We start from the raw sequence: 10,107 nt of genomic DNA, 5'->3' as shown, positions 1-10,107 counted from the left end.
TCCAAGAGAACGCGTTGGCTTTACTGGTAAGTGCTAATAGTCTATTACTACTATAATTACTTTATTCTTTTTTTCCCTTCTCTTATGTTTTTCTTCTTTCCTTTTCTTTTACTATTACACGGTAGGCACACATACACATACGCTACTTCAAAATTCAAATGCAATATTTCGATCACACATCCGTGAATATACCCCATATAGGATGCATTAAACGTGATGAAAACCAACATTACACTCTGATCTCATTAAAATTCTATTGAAAAGTACACCTATATGTTCGTGATATTCTCATGTTTTTTTAATTACACAGAAGACACGCCCACGCCCAACTATAAACGCGCATAACACTTGACATTCTTGAGTATGTTTCTAACACACGGTAAAGGGATGGAAAACAACGTCAAATGTTTACACTTGATTAGAATTATAGTGAAACATACTCTGGTGTGCCGTGCGTACAATATTCGTGGGCACAGGATTTGAACTCTGGTATATGGTGTCATGCTTTGTTGTTGGAGTACTTAGTAATAATAATAATTAAATTTATAATAATGATGAGATGATGATGAGGTGAGGTTGAGGTTTGGTTTGGTTTGGTTCGGTAGACTTGACTAGGTCCGTTGAAATTCAAGTGTCAATAGAGGGTTCCGTGGATTTGTGATTTTGCTTTGCTCTGCTTTGGTTTGGTGGGCGTCTGTAATTTTCAAGCTTTTTTGGATATTGCTGCTGCAATTCTGGAGAAGTTTTGCTCTTTTATCCTTCATTTTCATCCTCACGTCAGCATCACCTCGGTATTTCCGTACACGTGTTACATGTACAGTATAAAACATATCTATTGATTAACAAAAGGGAATGCAAACTGATTCAGTGGGATTAAGGAATGATTAAGCATAACTTAGATTCTTTTGGAAATTAGAAACTTCACAAGAACTATAGAGGAAAAGTATTATTTCTACTTTCTCCTTTTTGAAAAAAATCACGTATGTGATAGAGCATCTATTGCTGAGTTTGTTTTATCCTTTTGAAACCGCTACTCCATCGTAACCTGTTAGCACGTTTCTCAAACCGATAAATATTACATTTCATGAAAAAAATTTCTATATAAAAGTTTCTTAAAAATCAAATAAATTTATTTTACAAATTTATAATAATTAATAGTAAATTAATCATGTGATAATGTTTTTTTTATGCTGGAAAAGATTTCAGCCTAAACGCTGAAACGAATCGAGCCTTAACTATTGTTACTGACAATTACAATTACATGGATGCAGACAGACTTTCAATACTTAAGTGAGGTGGTGGATTTATGGCTAATTTTCATCTATTGAGCGTGTGCTAAATATGATCCATGAGTGCGTACGTGATGATGTCTACATAACGTACACCTTTCTCGGTATGCATCAGATGATCAGCGTTAGCTGAGAGAAAAAATGCAGAGTCCTCACCAGAGGAGTTGACAAACTGTGGAGTACATTATAAGGACACGGCTTGCAAGTACTTGCCGTGTGTCCATATGAACATATGTCATTCATTCTTATTATTATATGATCTTCAAGACAATTCAGGGGAGCAGGTGACAGTTTTAGGACCAACTGATTGGAGAATGTACAAAATACTCACTGACAATATTCAATCCTCAATTATGCTACCCAATCGAATTTCTGTTCGAGCTTGAGCAGGCAATTCAGGTAAGGTGGCAGTTGGAACGACAGAAGAAGAATCAGCCCAAATACTAATTAAATCCTTTGACACCAGCAACAAAATCAATCATACATAAGGTAGGGTTCAGTACAACCCTACGCAACGTGGCGACATGTGATTAATTATCATCACAAATTAGAGACAAGGCTGATACAAAAATTGAAGTGTACACAAAGAGAATTCCCATACAATGGACAGGTATCTCCCAACTAATTTCGTACCTAAAAATCATGGCAGAGAGCCTGATGATGAAGCTCAGAGAAATGTTTCTTTCAACTAACCCTGATTCATTCCAACCAGCTCCCATGACTTCAGGGTACAGCTTTCGTTGCCAAAGTCACAACATCTGCTGCCTTGAGCTTCATCTACACGAAACCACTGTTGTTGATGGAACAAATTAAGAATGGTGTCCCCCGAATACAGAACTCTGCTCGGCAAGAATGAGTGGTTCTCCTGCTTAGGATGGGATAATCTTCCATTTCAATCTCTTGGATTTTGTTTTTTGTTGCCTCCTGTAGTCCTGTGATGAAATGAAATCAGACCAAAGTTCAGATATTTTGTTTTTTTACAGATACATAGATATGCTTCTTTTTTTTTTAATACGCGAGAGGCACATCTTCGTATTAAGAAGAAATAAAAGTATTTACAGAGCGTGCTGAAAACTAAAAAAATGACAGATACATATATATGCAACAAGGGTTTTTTAGCCTACTATGATGAGTACTGTTAATAAGCAAGCAAAGACAGCACGATGTGCACTGATAGGCATAGCAGGAGTACATGTGAATGTGACTGGAAGCAGAGTGCACGGGTAACTGAAGAGCAATCAACATGACTTGATGATAAAATGGACTCAAATTATGCATCAATTCTTGCACCGCTCCAACGCAATTACTCGTTACAAATAAGACGCTTATGCATGAGCTCTTGAGCTTTCAAGAATAAAGACCATTCTGAATATATCAACCACGGAATAACAGGAGCTCTTGAGGAACCTTTCTTGCGAGATGCATTTGATAGTGCCGTAGCAAAATAGCAAAGGGTACGTGGTTTCAACCCCGAGATCCCGTATTCAATCCCAACATGCTCACAATTTCTTCTTAAAAAATATTTGGAGGAACGTCTCTCCCTCCAAATCTCCTTTTTTAAAACCTTTCTTGCCACTGTTGATCCTAGTCTCATTGTCAAATAATGTCAAATCATACATGGATAATTTGAAACAGCCCTGATAGTCTGTCCAAAATTACCTTATGTTGGCGTTGTGCACCTCCTGACTGATCAAATCCATATAGCCTACGGATTTTTCAATCTGAATCTCTGAATCATCTGCTAGCACCGTCCTTTTGTACATATCATGACTACCATGCCTGAGCTGACCTATAATCCTATATTGAGCTAAGCATAATTTAGACATGGTTTAGTTCCCAATTTTTTTTCCCAAAAACGTCACATCGAATCTTTGGACATATGCATGGAGCATTAAATATAGGCTGTGTTTAGATCCAAACTTTGGATCCAAACTTCAAACATTTTCCATCACATCAACATGCCATACACACACAACTTTTCAGTCACATCATACCAATTTCAACCCAAACTTCTAACTTTGGAAGCAACTAAACACAGCCATAGATAAAAACAAAAACTAATTGCACAGTTTGCATGGAAATCGCGAGACGAATCTTTTGAGCCTAATTAGTCCATGATTAGCCATAAGTGCTACAGTAACCCATATGTGCTAATGATGTCTTAATTAGGCTCAAAAGATTCGTCTCGCGGTTTCTAGGCGAGTTATGAAATTAGTTTTTTCATTCGTGTCCGAAAACCCCTTCCGACATCCGGACATGTGCTAATGATGGCTTAATTAGGCTCAAAAGATTCGTCTCGCGGTTTCCAGGCGAGTTATGAAATTAGTTTTTTCATTCGTGTCCGGAAACCCCTTCCGACATCCGGTCAAACATCCGATGTGATACCCAAAAATTTTCTTTTCGCGAACTAAACAGGGTCTTAGTTCAAGGTGAAGATGATCTGGATGGCTGGAAAAAAACTTCTCATTCTGAGAATAAAAAGTGTCCAAACTACCTAAAAAGTACAAAATACATCTACCACTACCATGACTAAATGAATTGTGAGAAAAAAAACTATGATTATTGAGTTTAAAAGTAACACCTGGAAACGTAACAAAAGTAACACCTAGAAAAGTAGTTTGTAGCAGGCATCTGCTCAATGTAATGAGCAAAACTTCAACATGTGCACGGGGAACATCAAGATGGAGAAATAAAGGCAATATACATTAAATACTTCAAATAGACAAAATATCACTCCAACAGAAGGGGAACATCAAGATGGAGAAATATAAGTCTGATGTACACTAAATGTTTCAAGTAGACAAGATGCGTGGATGCAATGCACAAGTAGAATAGAAGATTTGGATGACAATTCTAATCTTCATGATTTGGTGGTAAAAAAAAATGTTGCCATTCACTACAGGTGTTTCATTTTCAATGGCAGCCAAGATTTCATCCTCCTTTTTTTTTTCCTTTTTTGCGGCGTGTAACTTGATAAACAGCACATGTACAGTCATTTTTTGTGTCAGATCATCACTGTAATCAAACATACTATCATGTAAGAAACCAAAAGATAAGCATAAATTCAGTAGATTAGGCGGCGATTGTGCTTAGAAGTCGGTGGGAAATACTAATTTTGATATGATAAACAGTGAGGCCTGCTTGGGAGCTCTTTCAAAGAGTGCTTTTCCCCCCTGCCCTGTGCAGTAATAGAAGGGTATACACTTGTAATGTTTGGATACCTGGCTGAAATTATAAGTTAAAAAAAATTAAAACCCCTTGGACCCTGGCCGTTTTGGGAGGAAGATTAGCAGTAATCCAGGCGGAAATTGGATTATCCTGTGCAAGATTTATGAACAGCATGCACTTGTTGATCCTTAGTTTGAGGAACTAAATCAAAACGAACAAGATTACCGAGACAAGTTAATGAGATGGGGCCGTAATGGGACGTTCAAAATGAATTTATCTTTTTATTTTTATGTGTTACGCTGTAATAATTGCTGTAGCTCGTTGAAAAAAACAAAGGTTGGGATATTCTATTCCAACAATTTCAAGATGACATAGAGATCGGAGAAAAACAATCAAACTTAATTATACCACAAAAGATAGAAAGAGTGAGCCTGTGAGGCATGAAAACTCCATCGAATCAGTGTAGTGACGGTGCATATGGATATGGACAAGTGAAACCGTCGAACAATACTTGGTGTTTGGCGGTGGATCTATCGCTTGCTGTTGCTGGGCCTGAAGCCCGACTTTTTTTTTAATTTTATTTATAAAAGGTCTGTAGATTTGGGCCGAGTGGGCCTTCGCTACTACTGGGATATGGACCAGCTGGGCTGTTGTTGGGTCTTGGAAACCTAGCTAGTTGATGAGTAGTACGTACAGTGTATAAAAGGAAGCAGCGTCGCCGTCGCGGGTGAAGGCGAGAGAAATACTCCTAGTATCCAAATCCAAAGGGGTTCGCGGGTGTGTTCGCATTACGCATTGTATTTGCGGGTGATGGAGGGGTTGTCGTTGGAGGAGAAGCCAAAGGGGAAGGTGGCCGTGGAGGAGGAGGATGAGGACCAAGACGACGACGATGGTTATTCTTATTCGGTCTCGCTTGTCGGTCTAGGTGAGCGCCCCCCATCCCTCACCCCGCCCGGCGACGGCGAATGAGATTTGCGATTAGGGTTAAGTTTGCCCTATTTGTATTTTAGCTTCTGTACGTACGTTCCACCAACTGTACATTTGAATTTTATTGTTTAATTTAATTTGCTGCCTGATCGATGGATCGATCGATCGAATTTAATTTAATTAATTAGGTGCCCAGCTGGGGAATGGTGGAGTGATCTTGGTACTGTTTGAGACGCCCACTGGATTTGCACTTTTCAGCTATGATGGAATCAAACTCCTCCGCCCACATGCCCTCATGGTATTAATTGCTACCCACGCACCTACTTCAATTCTTGTTAGTAATTCGCTAGGTACTTGTGTTGAATTTGAATATATATGAGTATGACCTAACTTTCCTACATTCTCGATCTATATATGCTGTGCAGGATGTATGAGGAGAATTTGTCATGGAATTTATGCTTGAATACGTTAGTTCGATCAATTCCTTCCCCCTAGCTAGCTACTTTCTCTCTTTCTTATTATGATTTGAATCTTCTGATGATTAATTGTTATTTCTTTATATACTAGCCTATTTAAGTCTTGCATTTGCGCGATTTCAACCTTCATCTATGTTAGATCGATGTACATGTTACTGTGTGTTGTTTATAGTAAATATTTATACAAGTATATTTTTGCACAAAACTCATGATACTAATTACAATAGTAAAGAGTGATTGTTCTTCCTCCCCAAGAGTTTTTATACAAAGAATTTGTAAGATCAAAAAAATTTTTAGTCGAGGGACAGTCCACTTCCCATTAGCTTAGCACATCGATCAGCTTATACTGAGCTGCACTGCAATTATTGACGACTTGAACAGGCTACAACTTAATTACTCCCCTTGCAGTCAAGATTGAGGCATATGGCATGATAATTGATCTGTACGTTTCTTCTTCCCTTAACATGCTTGTTGCTGTTCGTTTTTGTAGCATCCTGTTTGGCTGAAAGAGTTTCAAGCTTTCGAGGACAAGGCCAGCGCCCTTAGCCTTGATACTGGTGTTAGCGAACAGCTTGCAGGCATGATCCGGAGGTTTATCTGTCCTGGGCAGACACTAGCAGTTGGAAAGCAAGAATATGTAACTATCATTCAAAGTAACTTGGTTAGTGCTGCATGCGTTTCCTTGTCTGCTTAATTACATATGTGAACAATTCTTACAACTGATTTTTTTCCCCTGTGATTATTTCAGGGAATAAAGTGCCTATGGAATGCTGAAGTGATGGAGTTGATGTGGGGCCTGAATAATCTAAAGGAACATTTAGTACCTGATGGAAAATCAGATCTGAGTAAAGAGGATTGCCTCCCGATGTGTGAAGGGATGAAATTTACCCTGAATAAGTATGGCTTCGGTGATCTCAAACCAGAGATGGTGAGTGAGCGAGCTCATTACCTAGCTTGTTTCCCAACATAACATGCTTTTCTGCTTTCTTGATAACTACCTGCACTTTGGAACTAGCCCTTAAATTTTTACTACTTATTTTGGACACTTTTTACAGAATTTTACGGTTGATTAATCTGCTCTTTTTTGAATTAATGATCGATATATGTGTGTAGCAATATAATTGAGATGTTCCTTGCATCGATAATCCAGGTTACTAGAAGTATCATTGAGGCGACAGGCCTCTTGTACGAGACTGACTATCATGTGAGGAAACATGGTGAGAGCATGCGCTATGCTGGTAAGCACCTGAAGAAGATATCTGGTATCAACGCTGAGGATTGGGACCTGCTAAAACTTGCAACTGCTATCATGATGTTATGTTACCCTAATGGTGAATACAAGTTGGTTGGGAACCTTCCCGAGGTAAAATCATAATAATATTTATTTATAGTTTGCAAATATTTATTTTGCCAGCTGCTTGTTGCTGGGTATGAAATTAATTTGTCATTCAATTGAATTAATGTGCCACATGGATCAGCTTTTTGGAGATGACTATTCAAAGTTGGTGGATGATGCGCCTAAATATAAAGGTATATTCCGGAAGTTGTCTTGCTTGAGGGCTTATGCAGAAATGGTGCGGTCCCGTAGAATTAGGTCTAAGGCGGCTCGTCGTTTGGACTCTTTAGTCACGGCAGCTGAACGCATCTACGACGAGGCTCAACAAGCGCAGCCAGGAGTGATCAAACAAGAGTAACACTCCACTGTTCTTACTATGCTCGGCTGCACCTGCATGCCCTGGTGTTTGATGCAGACATTAAGAGTGTTTGGTAATTGGTATGTCACCTTACTAGTGATTTGATCACTCTAGTACTCTTGTGTACTCTCAATGACTGCATTTCAGACTGAGCTAGATGAATCATCAGACTATATATCGTGCATGGCTCTGTCCCTGTGGTTTACCTTGTTCTTCCTTTATATATATGCATTGGACAAGAGTGTTTGGTTGGTATTTTTACTATGGCACCTTACTAGTGATTCCATCACTGTATATATGTACTCTTAATGAGTGCATCGATCAATTTCAGAGTGAGATGAATCAATGAGACTAGCATGCATGCATGGCTCTCTCCTTGTGATTTACTACTGCAGTCTTCATAATTGAATTGTCTGAACTTTGCCATTCCTACAAAGTAGGAGAGTACTGATCGATCTCCTCGCCCCTTTTCAGTGTCCTGCATTATTAGGTACGTAGTTCAAATGTTCCATGGTTCAACATATTCAGAATTAATTTCTCTGTAGGGTTGTTTCTTTCCCTTGCCACTATGACATATTCAGACATTAGACGGAATATCATGCAACAAATTCTCTGTTTTTAGAGTCGAGCCACTAGTAAGCCTCCCTAGCTTAATGTGCCTCGGTTTTCTTGGAATGCATTTTTTTGAAAAGAGGTCTTGGAATGTATTTTAACTTGTTGCATAAATAGTCCATCAGCGTGGTATAAGAGCATAATAGTATAGCCCACTACTAGCTCCAATTCATATATAGCCAATCTAATAGCCAATTCATATAATACTTGCTTACTATACTATTAATATATGGTCCCACATATCATACACACATTGCGTTTTGGAGTCTGTACTGCAGCTGGCTACAGATATATAGCCCGCTACTCTTCTCTCTCATCTTTTATCTCATTTAAATATATTTATAGCTGGCTAATAGTCTACTATTATACTTGCTCTAAATAACGACATCTGGTTCAACACCATCTCTGCACATCTTTTTGAAAATCTCAATAGCCTCTTTGGGCTTTCCTGAAGAGCTAGCAATATCCATGCACAAGACTAGTATACGTGATGCAATCAGGCATATGTAACACCGTTCTTAAGCATCCTGGCAAGCAGTGGCGAACCCAGAAAAAAGTTACCGGGGGTCCAATACATACTAATTATCTAATTATTGACTAATATATTAATTAATATAGTGTAATTTATATAGGATTTGAATAATCTACCCGGTGTCCTGTGACACCGGGTAGTATAACCTAGGCACGCCCCTGCTGGCAAGGATCTCAGCGGCCTTGTCCATTGCTCGAGCCTTGGATAGGGCAGAGGTAATCGAGTTGTAAGTCCCAACATCTGGTGAGTTTCCCCGAACCAGCATTTCATCTAGGGGTGAAAATGGTAATGGTAATTCCTGGCCGACCGACCGAGCCATATAGAAATAGTAGTCGACAAAAAAATGGATATGGTAAAAATATGGAAATGGAAACGGAAATGGTTTTGTTGTTATACCGATCGTTTCTGTATTTACCATATTTTTGTGGAAATTTTTGTTTCTTATAATATGGTAATTACCGTATTTCTAAATATATCGATATTTATAAGGAATGTCACTACTAGACCCACAGTTTAGACATTAATTGACTCTTCAATCAAATTCCTAATTTGAGCGCATGGCTAAAATGAGTTAATTTATAGTTTATATAGTATAATCTTGAATTTATTTATACATATAACATATTTATGTAAAGTTAAATACTTCCTCAGTTTCACAATGTAAGTCATTCTAGCATTTCCCACATTCATATTGATATTAATGAATCTAGATAAAATGGAGGGAGTATCTGTTTTTATAATTTAATGTTTCCGTATTTCGTTTTTGTTTCTAACTTTACCGAATCTGATATTTCCGATATCGTTTTCGGAATCCAACTTCCAATCAAAATCAGCATGTTGGAGAAGAAACCAGAAACCGGAGGCATGCGGCAAATGTTCTGATCGAGTGCCGGATGCCTAACAGTGTGACCCTTTTTCCGACAAATTTCAATCAAAATTCAGTTAGATTTTGATTTTTCAAAATTTAAATTCTCAAAAACCCATTCGAAATGTCAGTCAGAATCGGGCTGGAAAGGTTGCTACTGCTACCAAAGGTTGCCACTATATATGCATGTGCTGGAAATGAATCTAATGAGGCTCATTTGATCCCATATATAAATATTTTTTTCTATATATGAACTTGATCAAACTTAATGGAGGAAGCTACCCATCGGACGTCCGATGCCAAAAAAAAAAACGAACACTCAAATGTTGCAGTTGACCAACAAGTGAAACATTAAGTTATATATGGTGAAACAGAAAAATAAGCAACTGAAACATTTAAATATTTTATGAAACATGGTGAAGATACATGTTGAAAAATGTCGCTGTCACGTATGAAACAACAAGTATTAACGGATTGAAACATGTGTTTTTATTTTAACAAAATATAATCATGTGATATCTTGTTGTAAAGATTTAATTAAAAC

The 10,107-nt window shown here is 38.0% G+C and overlaps 1 protein-coding gene across 2 annotated transcripts; it reads left to right on the top strand.

Annotated features, from left to right (window-relative positions):
- The first annotated feature begins 5,203 nt into the window (after nucleotides 1-5,203).
- Nucleotides 5,204-7,906, top strand: LOC127782919 (probable nucleolar protein 5-2). Of its 2 annotated transcripts, none has more exons than XM_052310199.1 (6): nucleotides 5,204-5,382; nucleotides 5,573-5,682; nucleotides 6,351-6,521; nucleotides 6,609-6,788; nucleotides 7,011-7,223; nucleotides 7,339-7,906. In XM_052310199.1, the coding sequence occupies exons 1-6, from the start codon at nucleotides 5,268-5,270 to the stop codon at nucleotides 7,552-7,554; spliced, it is 1,005 nt and encodes a 334-aa protein (XP_052166159.1). In that variant the 5' UTR covers nucleotides 5,204-5,267; the 3' UTR covers nucleotides 7,555-7,906. The 2 variants fall into 2 exon arrangements, with proteins under 2 accessions (XP_052166159.1, XP_052166160.1); XM_052310200.1 differs by lacking the exon at nucleotides 5,204-5,382 and adding an exon at nucleotides 5,810-5,851 and having other exon boundaries at nucleotides 5,597-5,682.
- The last annotated feature ends 2,201 nt before the right edge of the window (nucleotides 7,907-10,107 follow it).

The sequence above is a fragment of the Oryza glaberrima genome, chromosome 8 (assembly GCF_000147395.1).
Source record: "Oryza glaberrima chromosome 8, OglaRS2, whole genome shotgun sequence".
In the NCBI taxonomy this organism is placed as follows: Eukaryota; Viridiplantae; Streptophyta; class Magnoliopsida; order Poales; family Poaceae; genus Oryza; species Oryza glaberrima.
The sequence above is the reverse complement of the archived record's forward strand: the minus strand, read 5'-3'. Positions and strand labels throughout refer to the sequence as shown.